Genomic DNA, 24,114 nt, shown 5'->3' with positions numbered 1-24,114 from the left:
ATATTCAATTCAATGAATATATCTACACAATGGCAGTTCTTTAATTAGAGACATGCTAACAAGGAAGATCTCTTTAAGAACACTCACACCAACAATCTTTATCATTCTAATAACTTACTTGCAGATTCATTATCACTTGAACCAATATTTTCAGTTTTCCGTAGTGGCAGAGCAGCAGCAGATTTTAGTGACATCATATGTTCTGTTTTCTTAACTTCAGCAATAGCGAACGGAACTTTCTTTTCTGGAACTGTTGTAGATGATTGAGAAATACTAGAGATTGTTTTGGGACGATGACTAGATTTTAAGGTCTGAGATGAAGGGGCAGCACTAGTCGAAGGAGCAAGAGGAGGCGGCGGAACAAAAGGCATGTCAGCTGGTCGATCCAACGTATGCACCAGCTCTTCTTTTATATCATTCGTACCAACCATCAGTTCTAATTCTTCTTGGACCTCATCACTTAACCATGACCGTTTTTTGGTAGCAGTTGCAGATTTTGACTTTGGTTTAGGCAGACTTTCAATCTCAGGTTCTGTGAAAATAAAACAAGAAAAACATGTACGATTTTCTATTATAATAACAGTCGACCTAATCAGTCATTAGTTGCATGTTTTTTTTTTAAGAAAAACATCTATATATTAATAGCAGTAACCACTACTTTCTCTATTAGTGTGACAAAAGTGCTCTTTCTCCAAGAGGTGTGTATATATATTAGAATACGGGTCCCAGGATGGGTAAAATTAGTTCTATCAACAGAACAGTTTTGCACCATTTTTATGCACCTTTACAAAGATTAAAATCAAAATATAATGACACTAAAACTTAGGTCTTGAATATTTATTCCAATTTTGATTAAAAAAAAAGTCATAACATGATTGATTCTAGAAACAGTCTAAAATTTAAGGAGTTTTAAGAATAAATTGGAATTCATGTAATTTTGTCTAATTGGTGTCTAATGACTATTGTTATGGAGTCTTTGACATAAATAGTGCACTTAATAGGGTGCTTGGTTGAATGCAACTTGTCTGGGCCAAGGAGTGCAAAGGGGTTAGCAAAGATTACCGTTGAGATAGATCAAACTCAGAACTTCTGTTGACTTTACGACCCCATTCTTCACCTCGTGAATTTATCTTTTTTCCTGCTTTCTTATGACTATGCAGTCATTACTTAGCTACTGATTACATAGACATCGCATACTCTTACGACTTTACATCTACACAAATAATAATTTCTCCCTCGCCGAAATCCGGCCCAGAGAGAGGTAGACATTCTCAAATTCTGCTATTCGCTTCTTCCACCATTAAACGAACGGTTCACTATTTTAAAGCACGCCGCCATTTCTTTATATATCCCTTCATTTCTTATACTTGGGTTTGATATCGTCACAAGTTTTAGCTAGATGTACATGTTAGATCATGTTTGTACTTAGCTTAGATATTGCTTCGCCAAAATCTGTTAACGAGTTACAACACTTAATAGGCGACCACAAAAAATGAAACAATGATTCCTGAGGAAAAGAAAAAACACTGATTTATTTTGGATTTGGAACAGGATGTTGAAAATAAGATTAAGTGCCTTGTTTTATTATGATTATCTGTTTACTGTCGATTGGGTTTTTATTTTTTTAAATACAAGAAATTATTTTTATTTAAAACTCTTAACTTTTTGGTTTATTTGTGAAAAAAGTTGTACTTTTAAAATAAAAAAATTTTTTATATCTCAAACTTTGATTATTCATTTGTTTATTTGTGAAAACGTTCAGTTTACATTCAGTGTGATAGCTGTGTCACACACTTTATTCCCTTTTACTCGATATAGGGTTAGCAAGTATTCATACAACCAAACAACAATCTCGCTGATAGATATATATAGATAGAAAGAGAGAGAGCTGACCTCATTCAGTGAGAGAAAAAGCGAGCAAGATCGTTTCTTTTACTTAGGTTTGATATCGTCACAAGTTTTATTTAGATGTACTTGCAAAATCGTGTTTGTACTTAGATTAGATATTGTTACGCTAACATCCGATGATGAGTTACAACACCCAAAAGGCATTCACACAAAATGAAACAATGGTTCTTGAGGAAACGAAAAGGAAAAAGCACAGACTTATTTTTGATTTGGAACCGGACATTGAAAATAATTTACTTAAGTACCATGTTTTATTATAATTTTCTGTTCATTGATGTATACGTTTTATTTTCAAAATCCAAGAAATTATTTCTATTTAAAACTCTAAACTTTTTGGTTTATTTGTGAAAAAAGTTGTACTTCTATACATAAAAAAGTTGTTGAAAATCTATATATAAAAAAGTTGTACTTCTATATATATATATATATATAAGTTGTACTTCTATATATATATATATATATATAAAAGTTGTACTTCTATATATATATATATATATATATATATAAAAGTTGTACTTATATATATATATAAAAGTTGTACTTATATATATATATATATATAAAAGTTGTACTTCTATATATATTAAAGTTGTACTTCTATATATATTAAAGTTGTACTTCTATATATATTAAAGTTGTACTTCTATATATATTAAAGTTGTACTTCTATATATATTAAAGTTGTACTTCTATATATATTAAAGTTGTACTTCTATATATATTAAAGTTGTACTTCTATATATATTAAGTTGTACTTCTATATATATTAAAGTTGCACTTCTTTATATATTAAAGTTGCACTTCTTTATATATTAAAGTTGCACTTCTTTATATATTAAAGTTGCACTTCTTTATATATTAAAGTTGCACTCCTTTATATATTAAAGTTGTACTTCTATATATATCAAAATTGTACTTATATATATACAAAAGTTGTCGAAAATTTATATATATATATTAAAGTTGTACTTCTATATATATAAAAGTTGTACTTCTATATATATAAAAGTTGTACTTCTATATATATTAAAGTTGTACTTCTATATATATTAAAGTTGTATTTCTATATATATTAAAGTTGTACTTCTATATATACAAAAGTTGTCGAAAATTTATATATATATATTAAAGTTGTACTTCTATACATAAAAAAGTTGTTGAAAATCTATATATATAAAAGTTGTACTTCTATATATACATAAAAGTTGTACTTTTTTATATATATTAAAGTTGTACTTTTATATATATATTAAAGTTGTACTTCTATATATATAAAATTTGTACTTCTATATATATTAAAGTTGTACTTCTATATATATTAAAGTTGTACTTCTATATATATTAAAGTTGTACTTCTATATATATTAAAGTTGTACTTCTATATATATTAAAGTTGTACTTCTATATATATTAAAGTTGTACTTCTATATATATCAAAATTGTACTTCTATATATACAAAAGTTGTCAAAAATTTATATATATATATTAAAGTTGTACTTCTATATATATAAAAGTTGTAGTTCTATATCTATATAAAAGTTGTACTTCTATATATACAAAAGTTGTCGAAAATTTATATATATATATTAAAGTTGTACTTCTATACATAAAAAAGTTGTTGAAAATCTATATATATAAAAGTTGTACTTCTATATATATATAAAAGTTGTACTTTTTTATATATATTAAAGTTGTACTTTTATATATATATTAAAGTTGTACTTCTATATATATAAAATTTGTACTTCTATATATATTAAAGTTGTACTTCTATATATATTAAAGTTGTACTTCTATATATATTAAAGTTGTACTTCTATATATATTAAAGTTGTACTTCTATATATATTAAAATTGTACTTCTATATATACAAAAGTTGTACTTCTATATATACAAAAGTTGTACTTCTATATATACAAAAGTTGTCGAAAATTTATATATATATATTAAAGTTGTACTTTTATATATATAAAAGTTTTACTTCTATATCTATATAAAAGTTGTATAAAAGGCAAATGCGTCGCGCACATTTTTGTATGTCTCGAAAAGGCTTTTTTCGCCGACAGTCCCGAGGTTGTTACTATTGCTTAGAACTGTTTATATACCCCCTAGATAATAATATCTAGGATTTGGGAACGCGAGTTGCGTCTAGATTTATTTACAGCGACTTTCACAAAATTATTGCTATTTTGGATTATCATGTGTTGATTCGGCTTTTTCATATAAAAAGTGAAACTAATTCAAAGCTAAGACATTGTTTTCGGCAATCGCGCCAGGAACGGAGTAATCAGCTGTAATGCGAGGAAAATTCTTATATCAGACGATTTTTTATTATTCTTTTGTTTTGATTTACCCAAAACCACACATACCTCCAAACACCCGGGCAACGCCGGGTACCACCCGCTAGTTTAAAATAAAAGATTTTTTTTTTTCACTCATACCTTAGGTTATTCATTTCTTTATTTGCGAAAACATTCGGTTTATATTCAGTGTGATAGCAGTGTTACCCACTTTATTCCCTTCTGCTCAAAATAGGGTTAGCGAGTATTCATACAACAAAACGACAATCCTGCCGATAGAGATAGATACATACATAGACAGATAGCAAGAAAGAGTGAGAGAGAGACAGCCGAACTCATTGCGAGAGAGAGAGAGAGAGCGAACGAGATCATTTCTTTCATTTGGGTTTGATATCGTCACAAGTTTTAGTCAAATGTACATGTAAAATCATGTTTGTACTTAAATATTGCTCCGCTAAAAACCGGTAACAAGTTACAACACCAAAAAGGAGACCACACAAAATGAAACAATGGTTCTTGAGGAAATGAAAACAAAAAAACATTGATTTATTTTGGATTTGGAACCGGATGTTCAATGCACATGTTAAATTGTGTTTGTATTGAGATTAAATATTGCTTCGCTAAAATCTGGTAATGAGTTAGAACACACAAAAGGAGACCACACAAAATGAAATAATGGTTCTTGAGGAAACGAAAACAAAAAGATGCTGACTTGTTTTGGATTTCGAACCGGGCGTTCAAAGTCTTCATAAGTATTGTGTTTTATTATAATTTTCTGTTTTTGATGAATAAGTTTTATTTTGAACATACAAGAAAACATTTTTATTTAAAACTCTTAACTTTTTTGTTTATTTGTGAAAAAAATTTCACTTTTAAAATAAAATAAATTTTTTATATCTCAAACTTTTATTTTTTTTATTTATTTATTTTTTTTTAACACAGTGATCACTGCTTATCAAGGCCCGGAAGCCACTCAGGGATAAGGGTTATTGCAAGTACATTACGTTAGTGTGGAGATTTGATGAAGTGTTTACTTAAGGGGGCGGTTCATTAGGAATTTGTTAACATTGGACTTGAAGACATCCAAGTTGTAGTCCGGTGGGAAGCAGGCAGACAGAACAAAGTTCCACAGGCGTGCAGTTCTAAGAAAATGTTCTGTGAAAATGTTCAGTGATAGCAGTGTCACCCACTTTATTCCCTTTAGTTCAATATAGGGTTAGCGCGTATTCATACAACTAAACAACAATCCTGCCGATACAGATAGATAGATGGAGAGAGCTTATCTCATTGAGAGAAAGAGAGTGAGAGAGAGAGACAAAGAGAGAGCGACGAGAGAGAGAGAGCTTTCGTACTTCCAAACGTTGTAGGTTTACAATGGCCCATTCGACTCTTTCTTTTTTCTACATCACCTTTTCTTTCTGCTATCATACGTTAGTGCCTCGCTAATGCAGGTAATATTTTTCAGGGGGGAGGGGGCTCGAACCGGTAATCTCTGCTATTTACATTTTTATAGATTTTTCTTTCCGGAAACATGGCATGGCGATTAACTATTATTAGATGTTTCTTTTTTTATTTTTACACACAAATACATCATAATGCAAAAGTTTAAAACTATTTGTGTGCAATTTATCTATTATAACTATTATTGAATGCTTTGTTATTAATTATTTAATCAAATAGGTCACAAAGCAAAATATATTATTTTTTCATTATTACATATCTTACATTTCAGGCTCTTGCCAAACACACTCACACAATGGGGTATCTGTTGCGAAAGCCGTTCTTAACATAGGTAGGTTGGAGGTGTCCATTCCGATTGCCGTTCTTAATATGAGGAGTTTGGTAGTTGGACTACAACCACAACACTTAAATTTTTTGTAGGGATGGGGGGGAGGAGACACTACCACCAAGCAACGCCAGTTAACAGGTCCTGCTAGTATATATATATGTTTTCGAGGATAATCCTTGGCCTGAAGATGTAATCTCCCCAATAATGGGTGATTACAGAAACATGTATGCACATATGTAGCCATCAATATTTGTATAAATAAATTTTATATATATATATATATATATATATATATATATATATATAGTGTTTTATTATCGTTTTATCTGTTTGGTTACATATGTTTCAGATGTTGAACCATGTTTACGATCTAACAGCCTCGTTAGACGTTACAGAAGTGGTTGTTAGTATTAGGAAGAAGTGTTTTGTCTTTTTGTTTTTTTGAAAAACACTTCTTCCTAATACTAACAACCACTTCTGTAAGGTCTGACGGGGCTGTTAGATCGTAAACATGGTCCAACATCTGAAACATATGTAACCAAACAGATACACAGTAATAAAAAAATAAAACACATATTTGCTCTGCAATAGTATTGAACACTCTGTTCAGGTTTTTACTAATTACCAGTTTTACCACATATATATATATATATATATATATATATATATATATATGCACACAGGGTGACCCCACAAAAAAAAACAAAAGCTAAATGGAGGCCATCTAGAACATGTGCTGTAGAACAGAGAAAAAAAGGCCAAAGACCCTAGTGTTTTGATGTGATGTTTTGAATATAATAAACTTATTATGACCAAAGTTTCATTTCATTCGGACAAAACACTAAGAAACGGGGCCTAATTAGAGTTGGGGCCCGTTTTTTTTTTTGGTGTATATATATATACTTGCAGGAAGACCTGACATTGCTCAGGATTGGATGAGGATCAACAAATGTTCCACACTTCAAACACTTTTATTGCTATAGAAATTAGTGAAATTGCCCATTTTTCAATCAAATCGATTAATTACTTGCTCTAGTCTAGGACCCGCTATGGTGCACAATGGAGAAAGCTTCACATGCCTCTCCACAGTGACTTAATTAACAGTACATTGCACTGTAGAGAATCTACTGTTGATTCTATAAAATATCTTTATATAATGGGTTGAATTAACGTTCTAAATGCAAAAGTCAAATATCATTGTTTAATTGTGCTCTAAACAGAAACATTCATTTCGAATGTGCCCCTGTTATATCAAACTGTTGATTTTATATGTCGAGCTCTTTTGCTTGTGCAGTGATAAAACTTTTCAAATGCACTTGTGATGTTAGAATGTACAAGGGTGTTAACTTTGATTCAAATCTGTCTGTTTCGTCTTGAATCAGATTTTTTTCAGTTATTGATTTTCGATACTTATCAGAGGCATTCCGATACAAAAACTTAGAACACTCCCAGACAGATAAAATATATTTGCATGAAATTTCAAAAAAAAAAAAAAAAAAAAAAAAAATCAGTATAGTCATTTTGAGTCCATACACACATATAAACATGTCTTTTATATATAAGTAGATAAAATGGTAATCTAATTTATTATTTACCAGCCTGGGTGCCTGGCATTGTCCAGGTGTTTGGAGATGTGTATTGAGCAAAGAAAAATAATGGTAGTAGGCAGGCAAGCTTGAACCCGTGACACGAAGTCCGAAAAAGAAAGTGAAAGAAAATCTGACATCTTACCGCTACTCCACGACGCAAATAGAAGTCTAAAGCATTCAAATCTAATGTAGTCAATCAAAAAGATGGCTTGCAGAAATGGCATTGCTTTTAAACCTCCCACGAAAGTCATTTTTAATGAGGGGGAAAACCAGCTCCCCCCCCAAAAAAGGGGCACTCTGGCAGTATCCAAATAAATAGTAATTGTCTCAGTATGAAGGTTTCCCCTACATTGACCAAGGACCAATTACAGAATAGATACTACCTGGGTGAAGGCCAGGCATTTGCATTTGCATTCAAACAGTTTCGCTTATTTATACGAAAAAGACAAACAGCCGACACAACAGCATGGTAGGAATTTTGTTTAACTCAATCAAAAAAAAATAGAGACAATGTCCATTTGCAAATCTGAAATATTATGATCTGTGGGAAGTATGCGAAAACTTCTCGCAGAATCTAACCGACGTGAGACCCCTACCCCACCCAAAATGCCTTTCGTGGACATACACAAACGCTCGTGCCCATTTTGCCCTTTATATAATAGACTAGCGTGGGTGCCCGGCGTTGCCCGGGTGTTTGTTGGTGTAAAAGAAAAAAAAAAGTTTTGATATGTAGATAGGCTCGAACATGAAGCCTTGCAGTGAAGGCGAAAAAGACAGCCTGATATTTTACCACGCTACGAAGACAGCAGAAATGAGAATGGTTGAAATTAAACGAATAAAAAGTTAAGTGACAGGTGCGTAAATTTAATGAGGTCAAACATCACGCTATAGGGGAATGAAATCATGCACTTAACTATGGCTGCAAGCCAGTTTCTACATATTTATTTGTTTCCCCAAGATGTTTGGGAAAACAAGCTCCCCATAAAAAGGGAGTGTCCAAATGAATAGCAATTGTCTGATATGACAGGTTTTCCTTGCATTGATCAAAGCTCATTGCTTTCTGGACATCCGTGGCACAATTGCCAAGGAGACTCGTTTCTATATGGATTTAGTTTCGCTTTTTTATACGGAAAAGCCAAACAAACATGCACAGACTAGGAAATACCGCGAAAATAGCGTGTAAAAGTCGCTCAAATAAAAGATAGACTTGACCTCCTTTCATAAATCGTAGATATTATAATTTAGGTAGTATATAAAAAGTTCTAAGAAACAGTGACCCACCCCCATGCCCACCCCCTCCAAAAGTCTTTGCCGGACATACACAAAAAAAAGCACACACACACTAACACAGATTTTGCCTTTTATATCTATAGATAATTGCACTGAATTCTATACTAGGTCTACTTAGGAGGTCATTGTCACTCAATGTGTGCACTGCTCCTTTGAGTCATCTTACTCCCCATCATTCTTCTTTGTCTATATTTTACTTCATTCATTATTAAATCATTTCCCATTTCCTTCTCTATGTAATCAACCATACATGACTTTCGATATGTTAATATATTGCAGCTTTCTGATGTTCTTCTAGCCTTACTTTAATTTTGGTGACTTTGTATATTTTCTCACACTCACATGAAATTCGATACAGTTCTCCATCATGACTTTTTATGAGTATAACTGCTAAGCGATAATCAGTTCTAAGTAACAGTTTTCTGTAGGTAACAGTTCAATATGGGCATTATATATTGACTGAAACATTGTGAGAATAATATGCAAGATGAGAACAATACTCCAAATAATCCCAATCATTAATCCTTATCTCGAAATTTTACAAAAAAGGGATAGAGATCTTACAACACAAATAAGCCAAACAATATATTGAAGAATCTTTGTCAACGTTAGTCAACTATAACATTTGGCATATTTTTCAATGTTTTAATAATAACAAAAAGTGTTACCTGGTGGAGCAGCATCTAAATCTCTGTATGAAGTGGAAGTGCGTTGTGACCCAGCATACCAATAGATTTGGATTCGGACACCTGGTGCCAACACTGTCCCATTATATTTGGCATTATAAGCAGATTCCTGACAATGATAAAACCAACAAAGTTAAACATTTTGTTTTAATTTAATATCCAAGATATGAATGGCCAATGACTAAAAAATCTAAAATTGAAATGAATTTCCCAACATGGGAGCCATGTTCCTAGCATCAATTTGCCAACCTAGGGGTCCGGAGGTTCAATCATAATCACCTAAAAAAGGTTGAATTTCATTTTTTGTTTGTTGTTTATGAGGGGGTGGGTATACTGCTTTATTGAATACAATTACTTTTTATTCATACTGAAAGTACAATACAATACATTTTACTCATATTCAAAGTATCAATTGATGTTTTAAAGGAGACAAGAAGACATTTATTGATGAAACAAGAATCTTCTACCTTCCTTACCCATGAAGCATTTGAAGAAAGGAAAAATTAACATTTTTAGAGAGCAAGAAAGAGAGGACAAGCAAGCCAAGACAAAACCTGATGGAGAGAGGAAGAGAGAAAAAACATGAAAAAGATAAAATGAGAGAGAAATAAATCGAACCAAACAAAAAAAAAAATTAGGACGCAATTTGTTTTTTTTTTTTTTTTATATTAAAAACAAAAAAGGAAAAATCAGAATTCCGCTTTTTCTGAATTATAAAATAGTGGAATTTCATATTACTGAATTTGATTTTTGTCAATAGTAGTTTTATTTCTGAAATGTAAGTATTTGATTTTGGTTCATTAGTTCTTTTAATGAATGATTGTATTATGTTAAGAACAATAAAAATTTAATTCAATTCCTTCCAGAAAATAATTTGACCAAGTTTAAAATATTTTCATATGGGCGCCATTTTAAAAACAAGGGACGTAATTTTGTGCGTGTTAATTCACAATTGTTTCCCTTTATAACAACAAAAAAGCATATTTTTAAAAACACTACTGAGCAAACCAGAACAGTACAGCTATTAAATAATAAACAGTAATAACATAAATGAATGGAAATAAGTATTTGTCCATAGAAATAAAAACAACGTTTCTGTCTGTCCACGATAGACACAGAAACTATTACATGGATTTCAATAAAATTTCTCCAGATAGCATATCACGCATTCTGTGTTATAGTCAATGTAAACGACCTACAAGTGTGTGAATGACTATGAAATTCATTACGCCAAATTCCAAATGAATTGAACGTACAGAAGCCATTTATGCACAAATATTGTTAGGAAAGGTATCATTATCCTCTCACTGGCTATAGCTAAAATGGCAACCTGAGATTAATAGGTATTAATATCCGGCATTAAATAAACCCAAAACTAACCTAGATCAACCCTGCAAGTTGTAAAGGCCAAACATCATCATAACTATCTTATTTTATTTTACTTCTTCTGAGATCTGGTATTTTCTGGCAGCCTGCAATCTCAGTTTCAAAATTATCTAAGATCCTTGTTGATGGTTTGTATCCAACTTTTCTCTGGTTATCACTTCAAACTTTCTGTATTCTCTAATCAAAGAGTTGTTCATCTCAACATGAACAACAAATTGTTAGTTCATAAACAAATATCAGCAAATACACCAGGTCTGACATTGTATATCCATCTCATCATTGCTCTATCATTATACTGAAGATAAACGAATGAAACCTGGGTAGTAGTTCAGCACTGATCTCCTTACAGCATCACACACCAAACCCGACAGCTGACATATATCCTTCCTCTAATAAGGAGAGGGATAGCTTGTGATATCAAGACTAGCAACAGTTTGCAGGACTTACTCCCATCTTGATCTTACCATAATGTTAATAAACAAAAATTATTTTTTTAAATCACACTTACATCTCCTGAAACTCCACTCCAAGGTTCAGCAATTTTGATTAAGAAAGCTGCTTTCCTCTGATTCAAATGAAATTAGTGGTAAAACAGTTTCTACTAATGCTTAAACAGAACTCTTTTTAATTCAAAAGTGAATAGTAGGTTCTCAGAGAAATCATAATGTCTATTGAGGAAATTGTAAGACAAAATGAGATCACTGCATAAACGTTGGTGCTAAACGGAGAAAATGCTAAGCCTTTAGAGTCAGTTTTCATTGAACAGATCCCATAGTGCCTGCACCATTTAAGTAACCAATTGTTGAATTTTCTCTTGATGCTCGATATTATGTATTAGATATGGAGCAAAGGCATGAACACCAAACTCTAAAAGTGGTTAAATCAGGGAGACAAAGTCGGGGAAATATTTCAGGAGTGAGTTTGAAGAATATTCATCTAATGAGAAATTGGGAACTCCAATAATACAGGTCTACACTTCTATTAGGCACAGCAACATAGGAGATCAGTTAACAGGTCAACATTTTATTTTACATTGGTCATTTTAAGTAAACTACCGAAATTAACTGCACTTGAATTGAAAGTTTACATTTTTATTTTAAGTAATTATACATGGTGACCCATCCTCTCAAAAAATGTCCTCCATTGAATCAATCGTCAAATTTACAATCACTTTTGCACTTCAACCATATTTAGTACAAATAAACTTCAATCTATGCCTGACTTTCCACCAAGTTCCAATTATGAATATCCAACAGTCTGTTTTATCACTGTTCAAAAATATACAGGCACATTGTGGTAATTCTCTCATGTGATTCTGAATGAGTTTCATATTCACCAGAACATAACCCCCTCAGATTTTTATCTGTGATATTCTCTCAAAGAGTCTATGTAAACAATCCCAAAACTCTTCCCAGACTAAAGAAGACCATCACAGCTAAAATCAGAGCAATGGCAAGAAAAGAGTGTGTCAGAGTTATTGACAATTTTGTACGTCAAATTCAGATGCATTTATTATTGAACAAGAATAAAAGTCAGTTTGATTAATGGAAAACTTTAATAGAGTTGGAGTTAGACTTCGTACCTTCTCACTCCACACTCTGGTAGAGAATTAGCATTAGGAATAATTGTTACCAATTTCTAGTTCCATGATTCTCAAAAATTCTCTCAGGATATTTTATTATTTTCTTGATAATTTTTCATCTTCAATAGTAAAAATTAATGAAATAAGAAAGAAGAGAATCTAAAGATATACTATTTTACTTACATGGTTTTTGAAACGAACATTAGCAGAACGTTTCTGAGGGTATGATGTGAGACGTGTAATTTCACCAAAGCGGGCAAAATGCTTGCGCAAAATGGCACCTTTGTTGAAAGCTGAAGGTACGTTCTTGCAGACAAGAACAACTTTAGATTCATCATCCTCAGACATTTGGCGGGAAATTCTTGTCCTTCTGGAAAGCTTAGATTCATCTGCATTTAAACGGACAAAAAAAAAAAAATGCCATCAATGGGAAAGGTATAATGTAGCAATACACACAGATGATCAAACACTTTGGATAATCACAGATTTCAAGGGCATTCTGCTAAAATCGCCATATTTTAAAAATCAAAGCACTTAAATCCTCAAAATACCACGGTTTTGTTTGGAAATGAATATAGTTTCAAATGAATTACTAAATAATAATGTACATTATATATTTTAAGAGTTAAATAAAGAGAGCAAATAAAGTGATAAAAATGTTCGGTAAGGTTTTGTAAAGACCCCCTCCCCCATGATTTGTAAATGCTCGTACCGCATTTGTAATAAGTTTGTCATAAAATTTGGAATCAGAATAGATATCACTTTTAATAATTTGGGGTGTTCGAAATACTTTTGACCACTTTTTTTGTTGGGTTAAAAAAAAGAAGACTTCAACATGATGAGTACTGAAAATTTTAATAAAAAAAATTTTCTTCAGACACCCACTGTTAAATAAATTAATCTTTTTACTGGTTTTATCCTTAAAAGTATAACTGTATACTGTTTTCTCGTGGTAGCTAGCAATTTCAAATTATCATACCAGAAAAAATCGTTTCTATTTTAAAAAACTATCTAAAACCTATCAATAGCAGCAATACTATTAGCGATAGCACAGTTGTCAACAGATGGGTTTTTGTTAACTTTTTATTCCAGAATGAATTTAAAAAAATAAATAAAAAATATGAATATAAAAAAATGTTCTTACATATTTAGTTAGTATTTTGTTATCAGAACATATAATTAAAGCAATCCCAACCAGTTTGGTATTATTTCTGGTCCAATTTTTAAAATATTTATATGGTTGGAAAGACAAGAAAATAAGCTTTCTAAATGTGCAACTTGCATGCATTTTTATGCATTGCATTAGTTTTTAATGGTGAATTAAACAGTGTTTTATTTTGAATAACTAAAAATGTAAAAAAATTTATTTGGTTCATGTGCATGAGAGGTACCCCCCCCCCAATTATTTTTTATTTTTGTCTTTTTTACAATTTTTTTCGGTGGATCATCATCGAATGGACACTAATCTACCCAATTACATAAAAAAAAAATGCAAAATCAATATTTAAATATTTGGATGCTCAGTTTCTAGTGAAGTTGAGAAATAAAAATAAAAAAATGTCTTAAACTGGAAATGTTAACAAAATGTGTCACTCGGACAAGAAATGTAATTGAAAAATAAAAATAAAATTCATCCAAGATTTGTGATATATTTGTGAGCTTTAGCAAAAAGTTTTTTTTTTATATTTTAATAGGTGGGTAAAAAATACTTGATGAGTGGCGTCACTTGTTTTAAATAAAATTTATTTTTGCCTGTTTATCTTAATTCTTGTAAAGTTTCAAACCCTCATTTACCTAAGTTTACATATTTCAAAGTAAAAATCTAAGCCCTAACATTTTCAAAAGCCAATAACTATGAACCACTAACTGTAAATATGAGTGTCAAACGCCCTCTTAAAAAAACAAAAAACTGCCATAATCCTGTTAAATCCTCAGGATGTTGACACAATTTCTCTTAGCTCTACCATTAACCCAAAGTCAGAGTGGTAAGCCTCCATATACTCCCATAATTGGACAGACCCTCTTAAAACCACACATATAAACCAATCATCTTTAAAAAAATAGTTAACTGACCTAAAATGCTAAAAGCTCAAAATGGTGAATTATTTTACATTAAATTGTAAAATAATTTGTGTTTATCTTTCATTAAAGTTTTTCAGGGTGTTCACACATAATTGTCTAAAAAGGTAGAATCACATATTTTGGAGAAGTGGTTAGATGGGGGGAGGATAATGTTAATCTACTTTAATACCAAAGAAATATTGCAATATATTCATTTTTAAACAGTCCTGGATTTAGATTTCAGTTATTTGTACATAAAATGCATTACAATTCAACTTTGAGTTCTTTAACTTCTTTTCTTTTAATGGATACATGGCATTTTTAAGAAATTGCAGTTTATTTATGTACATTTACTGCAGATTATTTGAAAACCATTAATTTCTGGAGATTTTCAGGAGCATATTCTGATTCCTTGCACAAAAATATACTTATATGGTAATTTCATTGCTTAATCTTGTTTTAACAAAGATATAGCATTTTTACTGAAAAAGTAGGGTAAAAAATGTGACAAAACGCATATGGTCTTAAAGAGGGGAAATATTGCAATGTGTGAGGCATAAAAAATAGTCATAGCTTCTTTATTTTTAATCAGATTTTAAAAACTTATAAAGATTTTTTCTTAGCTTGTCAAGCTCTATGTATGCCATTATTGAAATATTTTAAGTCATTTTAGTTTTTTTTCATGTTTATTGCTAGTATAATGGCTATGTAGAATCAAATTGACACTTACCAGCATAGTAGTTCCAGTTTTGAGTTGACAACTGGTAACAATAGTTTGGAACAGTATATAATAGATTGGGAAAGCTTTAGCAGATCAGAGATGAACTGATTTCAACCAACTGACAGTGATTATCTCGACAGATAACTAAGACAGTAACATTTGGAGGGCCGTTTTCCGTGATCATATCATCCACACATACACACACCCAGAGTACAACTAATATCTACAGAATGTGTCAGAATTTGTTTTCTCGTTATATATTTTTATACTTGTAAACCAGTGCTTGCAACTACGACAACCGCTAATGTGAAAGATGATGACACTGGCAGAATGAGAAGAGAAGATGGAGAAGAAAACCATGGCACACACAAGTGTTGGGGGCGGCAGTTGTCAATAAGGAAGGTACATGGCTTCATATAGGTATCTTTCTTTATTTTTAGGTGGACACAAAGACAAACAAATGCACAAAAAGGAAGAAAATAGAGAGAAACGTTTAGAGAAGGATGTTGTTTACACTTTTTAACTCTTCTATTCTATTGGCCAACACTGGGTAGAGTCTGTAGCATAGTGAAGCATCTCAGTCTGCTTATAAACTAACTTTCTAATTTCTGTCTTTATTCCTGTAGTTTGATCTCAACTGGTTAGACAGCTGAGCACTGATTACAAAATTTAATTGATTAAACAGACTTTGAAATAAATGAAAGAGGGGATGTATTTCACAATAGTTCTGGCTGAGGATTAGGGTTGGGGTAGATTATACTCATTTTATAGTCCCTGTATTCAAGTATGGCATATTCATTTGTTTTTTCCTTGAACAGGAATTGCAATATAAACATAGAAAATACTATATAAATAAAGGTAATCGTATTAAAAGAATGAGGATTAAGTTAATTGAAACCTTGAAAAAAAACTTGTTTTTTGCTTTTACTTATAATAGCTCTAAATAAGGCAATAGTCACTGAGACACAGAGTTCATATGAATTATGAGCTAGATAAATGGGGAGTTGTGCAATAAGATATTTGTTCATATTACATTTAAATTTCTGCATGTTGCCACAGTTGGGAAAACAGAGGGAATTCCAAAGGAAAGCAATTCAAGGAAATAAGCTATTAGAGTAGAAAGCTTTCCAGTATCTGGGGATCTCTACAGTCAAAGAGTGAGATTTTGTTGATTGTCAGGTTTGTCCGGGGTATTTACATAGAGAAGGCACAAGTGCAGCAAATTTATTGATTAATGAGATTTCTAAATATGAAACATGTTTTTTGTGTAATATTCCTCCTGACATTGGTGATTTAGTTAAATAATCAAGAGTTATTGTTAATGCAAGACAATCAAATACAAAAGTGGTCGGTTGGTAATGGGAGACAACTGGAAAATAACTTTTCTTTCTTACCGAAATTTAATTTACAAAAAGATACTGCTAACGAGCAAACCTGAATCATTCAATTTAATGTCTTTAATATTACCAATATTCTTTTATGCATTAAATTACCGGTAAGAATTATGAAAAAGATATTTTATTTATTTAGTAACAGTATTTTTTTTTTATTATTCAATTATGAGAAAGAGGTAGTTTAACAGTATTATTTTGTAAACTAGCATACACCCTGTCAAAAATGTATCCTATGCCAGTGTTAACACAAATATATTTATACAAAATAAAATCCCAATCCTTTCAATTCAAAAAAAGAAGAGAGAAAACAACTGGAAAGTAGTAAAATAAGAAAATAAAAATGTAAAAATTAGTATAGAAAGCAGAAAGAAAAAAATGGAAACAAATTTGTTTTCTATTAAGAAAACAAATATATGAAATGGATTTGTATTATTTGGGTTATTCAGACTAAACAATGAAGATGAGAACAGTAGTCCAACTTTTTTTTACTCACAAATAGAATGGAGAATTAAATTTCGAAAATGAGATAAGAAAAGGTAATTTCCCAGTTGTCTCCCTAAATGAAATACTCAAATACTCGTTATGATTACTTTTGTGACCTTAAAATAAAAAACAGACACCAATTAACTATGACAAAAGTCACTTTAAAACGTCCAAAAAATATAATAGTTAAGACATTGTAAATGTTACATAATCCGAAAATAGAAGTGAATAAAATATTATACCTGCAGATTTGTCTATCATAGAATCTGGATCAGCCCATGGTGTTCTTTTTGAATGCCTGCTACTACTAACACGATCTTTCTCATTCCTGTTAGACAGCCGAGAGGAAGTTGGTTTCTGTTGATTAACTGCTTCAGAATAGAGCTTACCAAACTGCATTGTCTTTGATGATTTAGTAGGTGAAAACCGTTCTCCTTCAGATTCCATTCCATGCCTGCCATGGCTGTGTTTTGACCAAGATCTCTTGGGGGAGACATTTCTTTTTCTTGTCATTCGGTCATCAGATTCTAATTCTCTTGAAGCCAATTGTTTTCCAAAGGGTCCAACTTTAGCAGGTTGTGAAACTGGAACTTCCAAAGATTCTGGTGCTGATTCAATTTTTTTCTCTAGTTTACCAAAAAGTCCAACCTCGTAAGATGTAGAAGAATCTTTGGAAATCTCTGAACTGCTGCTAACAGATTTAGTAAAAGTAGATTGTGATTCAATCGGTTTACCAAACAAGCCAACATTTTCAGCTTTTGTGTCCTTAGCTGCGCTGGTAGAAGTAAAAGATCCATCAGAACTGGATCCAAATACTTTCGATACAGTTTGGCTAATGCCTGCACTTTGTGAAGTTTCTAAACGTGAAAAGGCTGAACTGGTTACAGTGGGCAATTTCTGCAAACTGTTATCTGCTGATGAAAAGAAAACCTTAACGCTGTCTGTACCTGACGCAAAAGATTTACTTGGAACACTGCTGCTAGTACCAAAAGCTTTCTTTGAAAATACAGACGATCCTGTCTGAGGCTGAAACAAAGCCGATGTAGTAGAAGATTGGAAGAGATTGGTTGTAGGAACAGTGCTGGCAAAAACAGTCTGTCCAGTAGTTGTTCCACTAAATTGATGAGAATGAGTCTTTTGCTGCTCACTTGGGTGAGAGCCCCAACCATGCACTGGTACTGCTGATTTAGAGGGAGACAGCTGGCTTGAAAAAACAGCTCCTTTCAATGCAGATTCGGATTTGTTTGTTGTGAATGGTGTTGAGGTTTGGATGCTGAATCCATCTTTTGGTGACGAAAACAGTACACTAGAGCTAGATGACCCAAATGGATTACTTTTTGTGGATGAGGCTTTTGATATGCTCTGCCCAAAAACAGGTACTACTGATCCTGAAGAACTGGTAGCACTAGCAATTCCAAAATAATTTGGCGTGGAACCAATGCTAGCAGTTTTACTTCCAACGCCAAATGCAGCTGAGCGAGTTGGAAAACTTCCAGAGGAAACATTACTTGCAAAAACAGGTGAAGGTGGACTGGATGGAAAAGTTGTAAATGCTGCCGTTGTTGTTGTCGGGGTTGTTCCAGTGCTAAAAATTCCTGCATGGGGTTTTGTGGTTGTAGTAGTAATGGTAGTTACATTAGCAAATAGATTAGAAGGTAGATTGGGTCTTTTGGCTTGGTCAGAAAAAAGTACAGAGCTGGTTTGAGAAGGAAAAGTTGAAGTAGAAAATAATGAAGGGTTTCTGAATGAAGACGATGAGGATCCAGTAAAATTGGCTAATGCATTGAATGAAGACGTAGTTGAGGAGAAATTTGATGAAGCCAAAGGGTTTCCTGCTTGAAGAGAACTGTTGGCAATTTGTCCAAAAGACGGAAGCTGACTAAATTCAGATTTCTTTGGAGCTTGAAACATGGTTCTTTCTTTGCAAAATCGTTTTGTTTGATGAAAAGCAATTCCAAATGTTTGTTTAAATCACTGAAAGAAAAATTCAGAGAAAATTTGTTAGACAAAATGATTAATATATGTATATAAAAATATAATAAACTTTTTGTTTCAAATATTTTATTGCATTTTTCAGACAGCTGTTTCATCTGTATTAACTCATGTTTTCTTGTGCATAAGTAAAACACTACACCAATGATCAATCAGTTTTAAATTTTCCAGTCAAAAAATAAATATTTCAAAAATATTAAAAATATTAGTATTAAAAAAAATTATTCCTCCTTAATTTTTCTTTTCCTACAGAAACAGTAACTTTCAAGATAAAGATATATATATATATGTACACAGTGTATCACAAAAGTGGTGTACACTCCTCACATTTCTCAAATATTTACGTATACCTCTTCATGGGGCAATACTGAAAAAATGATTTTTTGACATAATGAAAAGTAGTCTGTCTGCAGCATATATAACAGAGTTAATTTATTTTCCCCTCAAAATAACTAAAAAATATAGCCATTAAAAGCTAAATCCCTGGAAACAAAAGTGAGTACACCTCTTACAAAATGTTGTCAATATTCACATACAACATGTCAACTCTCAATATTTTGTGTGGCCACCATCATTATCCAAAACTGCCTTTACTCTCCTGGGCATGAAATTTATCAAAGCTGTAGCCACTGAAATGCTCTTCCACTTTTCAATTACGACAAATATTTGAGACTTGGCGAACCTCCACCTTCTGCTTGAGGATGCCCCAAAGATGTTCTATTTAGTTCAATTCTGGAGACATGCTTGGCCAGTCCATCACTTTTACCCTCAACCTCTTCAGTAAAGCAGTGGTTGCCTTGGATATGTGTTTTGGGTCATTGTCATACTGGAACATTGCTCTGCGACCCAGTTTCTGGAGGGAGGGGGGGGGGTCATGCTCTGCTGCAGTATTTGACAGTACATGTTGGAGTTCATGTTTCCCTCACTGAAATGTAACTCTCCAATACCTGCAGCACTCATGCAGCCCCAGACCATGACATTCCCACCACCATGCTTGACTGTAGGCATGCAAATTTTTACGGTCATACATCGAATCTTATTCTCGAATAACGGAATGTGATTTTTCTAACAGTAGACAAACAAACATTACAATTTAAAGATGGCGACACATACTAATATAGTGTTGCCAAACATTCACATTTTCCTTCTTTATACTTTATAAAAAAAAAACATTGTCATTTTTTTCTTTCAAAACATACAAGAGTCAATTACAGGTTTCCTTGCTTTCTCTCTCTTTTACTTTCCTACAATGACACTTTTTCTTTTTTTCTTTTTCATCTGTTTAACTTGTTTCTTTATTTCTTTTTTTTTTTTTTAGCATCATCTTTCTTCCTAACAGGTTGGGGGGGGGTGTTATTTGCTCACAAACTCTAGTCTTTACTCACAATTCTGGATATCTGCCAAATAAAATCAAAGAAGAAAAAAATATCTGCTAAATAATTCACATTAATACAATTTTATCAATAATTTCATAAAACAAATTAGTATTACCAAGATATTTTTTGAAGGAAATATACTTAAATGTCAAAAACAATTTTTCTTTTATCTATATTGGTGACCTATGCACGTCTAAACAATAGTTATAAGCCTTTTATGTTCACATGAATATAAATTCAATTTTACAAAGTCAATCCTAACACTAATTCAAAATTTTTCTTTTATTTTCTGCCCATGCTCAAAGATAACTGTTTCTCCAAGCTTGCTCCTGCTGCTTTTTGTCAACTAGCAAAATAAAAATGGATCACTTTAACTATAACAACCACTCAAAAATAACACTTTTAATTGCCTTTGTCTTGTTTGTTTGTTTGTGTTGTTGCAAATCCACAATGACTGAATGATTAGTTTCCATGATAGATAATATCATCAGCTAACATATTAAATTGTATTATGATGGACTAGAAATTAAGCATCACAATATTGATATCTAATGAGGTCACAGATGTCAGCTGATATGCTCAAGACAACTTTTTAATGAAAAAATGCTTCTAAGTGAATGTGCGCTTTTTTCAGCTTTGGAGGCCCCAAAATACTAATTTTGGGTAACAGCACGCAATAAAAAGACATTAATTCTGGCGTTTAGAAATCACCGTAAGATAATCGTGAAAAAAATCAGAAATTTCTCTTCTTTTATCTGAACAGTCAATAAATTTGAGTTCGCGTTTTTTTTTTTTTTTTGGAATCCTTGTTTAAAAAAGTATTTTATTTAAAAAGGACATGGAATATAATTATAAATATGGATAAATTCTTAACAATGAACAATGGAAGTACACATTAAATAGAATTTTTTATAGGTAAGTGATTTTTTGGAATTTATGTATATTTTTTATAATCGAACTAAGTAAAATTTCGTTGATTTTCTTTAAATCTTTTTTTAAAGAAAACCGATTTAAAAAAAAAAACAACAAATATTGCATAATTTCTATTAAACATGTTATTTTTTTAAATTGGTCTTTGCTCCTTTAATTGAAAAACAATTAGGGTTTGAATTACATTTTTCAAGTAGTTATAAGCTTCGAAAGATAGTAAGTTGATTTATTCAAGTTCATATACGGCATTTTTAATGGCCGATTCTGATACACCTAGTGCACTAGTACCGTTTTGTTTTGTTCCCCCCCCTTCTTACAATTCGTTCCGTTACACTCGATCTTGATTCTTGATAGCAAGGTCAAGGTCGCTTCATGCTTACTAAATTGCAAGTGTGGACTACCTTGATTTTAATCGTGCATTTCTCTAGTTTACATGAATAAAATAAATTGATTTTTTGGGTTTGTATTACTGTACAGTGTACAGTAATACAAACCCAAAAAATCAATTTGTACACATAGATTCGAAAAAGTTGTCAAAAAACAAATATATAACAAATAAATGTTATCAAAGTTACTTTTCTACCTAACTGGATATACTTTTCGTGTTTTTATTCAATGTAACATGTTTATTCAGCTCGAAAAACATACAGTGTTTACCGATGTATTGGAAAATTCAAGATGGCGTCTGATTCTCTCCTTAACACGGTAAGTTTGGGAAAAGATGTTATAAATAAAAACCCAGATAAAATACTGTTAAAAACTCGCTCAACATATGTTACCGTGACATAGGTTGACATATATTCGGCGGGTTTTTAATAGTATTTTGTATAGTTTTTTTCATTTATAACACCTTTTCTCAAACTTACCGTGTTAAAGAGAGAATCAGACGCCATCTTGAATTTTCCAATACATCGGTAAACACTATGTTTTTCGAGCTGAATAAACATGTTACATTGAATAAAAACACGAAAAATATATCCAGTTTGGTAGAAAAGTAACTTATCTTGCCTTTGATAACATTTATTTGTTATATATTTGTTTTTTGACAACTTTTTCGAATCTATGTGTACAGTAATACAAACCCGATTTTTTACTCGAAATAACTCCTCGTATAATAATGTTTGTGTTGAGAAACATTTTGAATTGCCTGTACTTCATACAATTTTGTTAAAATTCCTGTGGGGATTCGGAATAGTGGACACATCGTTTGTACATCGCTAAATTAATTTTTAATGTGAAGTCTAGCTCCACTAAAAACTATAGGCGAGTCACGACCGTTATAAATAGATTCTAAACGAATCATTTTTTTTTTTTTTTTTGAATGATCAGCAAAATACAAATCTTAAGAAATCATGAAGAATAGAAAATATCAAAATGAATGTGTATATTGATGAGGAGAAAGAACCCGTCTCTTTTCTTTAAGTGATTTGTTCTTAGAAAAGAAAAAGGCGCTAAAAATGTGACAAATACCTAATTATTTTCACATCTACTCCGAGTCATATAATTAACCATGAAATCCATTTTTTTTTTTTTTTTCCAATTACTCAACAACAGGTAACCAAACATTAAATATTGTTGCGGTTATTTCTTTTTTGGTGCTTATGCACTTTTGTTACCGTGCAATTTTTTTAAATAGTTTTTTTTAAGTCTAATTCAAATTTTACGATATCTTTTTTTATTAAATAGTTAAAATACAGAATACTTACAAAACACCCCCTTTCCGTATTAAAAATCCCTTTTATTTCAGCTCGGTAATAAGTACCTCCTTCTTTCTTTTTTTTAAATTCAATTTCAAATATCGGTATGTAACGTTTTAAAATTGTTCCTGTTCAATTTTAACGTTATAAAAAAACGACTTTTCCACTGAAAATGTTAAGTATATAAGAGAAACAATGTGTTTAAAAGGCAGCCTACGTTTCGAAGTAAGAGTAGAATGTAAAATATTAAAGCTATATAAATTATGTTTTTATTTATAATGAAAATTTGAAATGTAAACACTTACAAAACGAAAGCATATCCGCCATGCTTGTTTATGAATAACAACTTCCGGAATCCGGTTATTAAGTCCGCGTTCAAGAATTAATTTTTAACAAATTTGAAAAAATATACTTATTTATTTAGTGAGTTAGTTTTTGGTTAAATAATTTTAGAAATATTATTTAAAGGAATCAATAACAGTCATCTCTTCTTATTTTCTTGCTGGATTTCAATCCATTTCAGCACCAAATTGGCAATCTTGACAATCGCTGGTTGAATAGAAAATATAGTTGCTTGCTTAAAATAAATGTTATTTGAGAAATTTTAAATGCGAAATACAAGAAACGAAATACGTCTTAATAGTTTTTAACGCAAAAAAATAACTTTTTTCGCGTCTTTTTTTCACAACTTTTTAACAGAAATCTTTTAGGGAGAATTTTAATAAAACAATGAAATAGAATCATTAAAAAAATACACGTAAGTTTTTTGGTGCTTATTTAGATAGAATGAACGGATCGATTTTTTTTAAATATATGGTTTTAAGCAAAAACAACAGTACTTAATTGTCATGTCGAAAATAGTATATATATCTAAAAATTACGAAAATTCATCGAGTAGAACAACTACTATTGTGTTTTTAGTAAAAAA

The 24,114-nt window shown here is 31.5% G+C and overlaps 1 protein-coding gene across 2 annotated transcripts in view; it reads right to left on the bottom strand.

The window, feature by feature from the left end:
• The window catches only part of LOC145252654 (germinal-center associated nuclear protein-like), a 662,650-nt gene extending 639,074 nt beyond the window's left edge, over nt 1-23,576 (bottom strand). For both annotated transcript variants that reach the window (XM_080112417.1, XM_080112418.1), the window contains exons 1-5: nt 23,492-23,576; nt 17,434-19,165; nt 12,716-12,921; nt 9,547-9,673; nt 119-532 (exon numbers count right to left, since the gene is read on the bottom strand). In XM_080112417.1, coding sequence (XP_079968543.1) covers nt 119-532; nt 9,547-9,673; nt 12,716-12,921; nt 17,434-19,102 — 2,416 coding nt within the window. In that variant the 5' untranslated portion in view covers nt 19,103-19,165; nt 23,492-23,576. The remainder of the gene's footprint in view (nt 1-118; nt 533-9,546; nt 9,674-12,715; nt 12,922-17,433; nt 19,166-23,491) is intronic.
• Between the last annotated feature and the right edge of the window lie 538 nt (nt 23,577-24,114).

This window comes from Euprymna scolopes, chromosome 29 (genome assembly GCF_053919585.1).
Source record: "Euprymna scolopes isolate OS-2025 chromosome 29, ASM5391958v1, whole genome shotgun sequence".
In the NCBI taxonomy this organism is placed as follows: Eukaryota; Metazoa; Mollusca; class Cephalopoda; order Sepiida; family Sepiolidae; genus Euprymna; species Euprymna scolopes.
The sequence above is the reverse complement of the archived record's forward strand: the minus strand, read 5'-3'. Positions and strand labels throughout refer to the sequence as shown.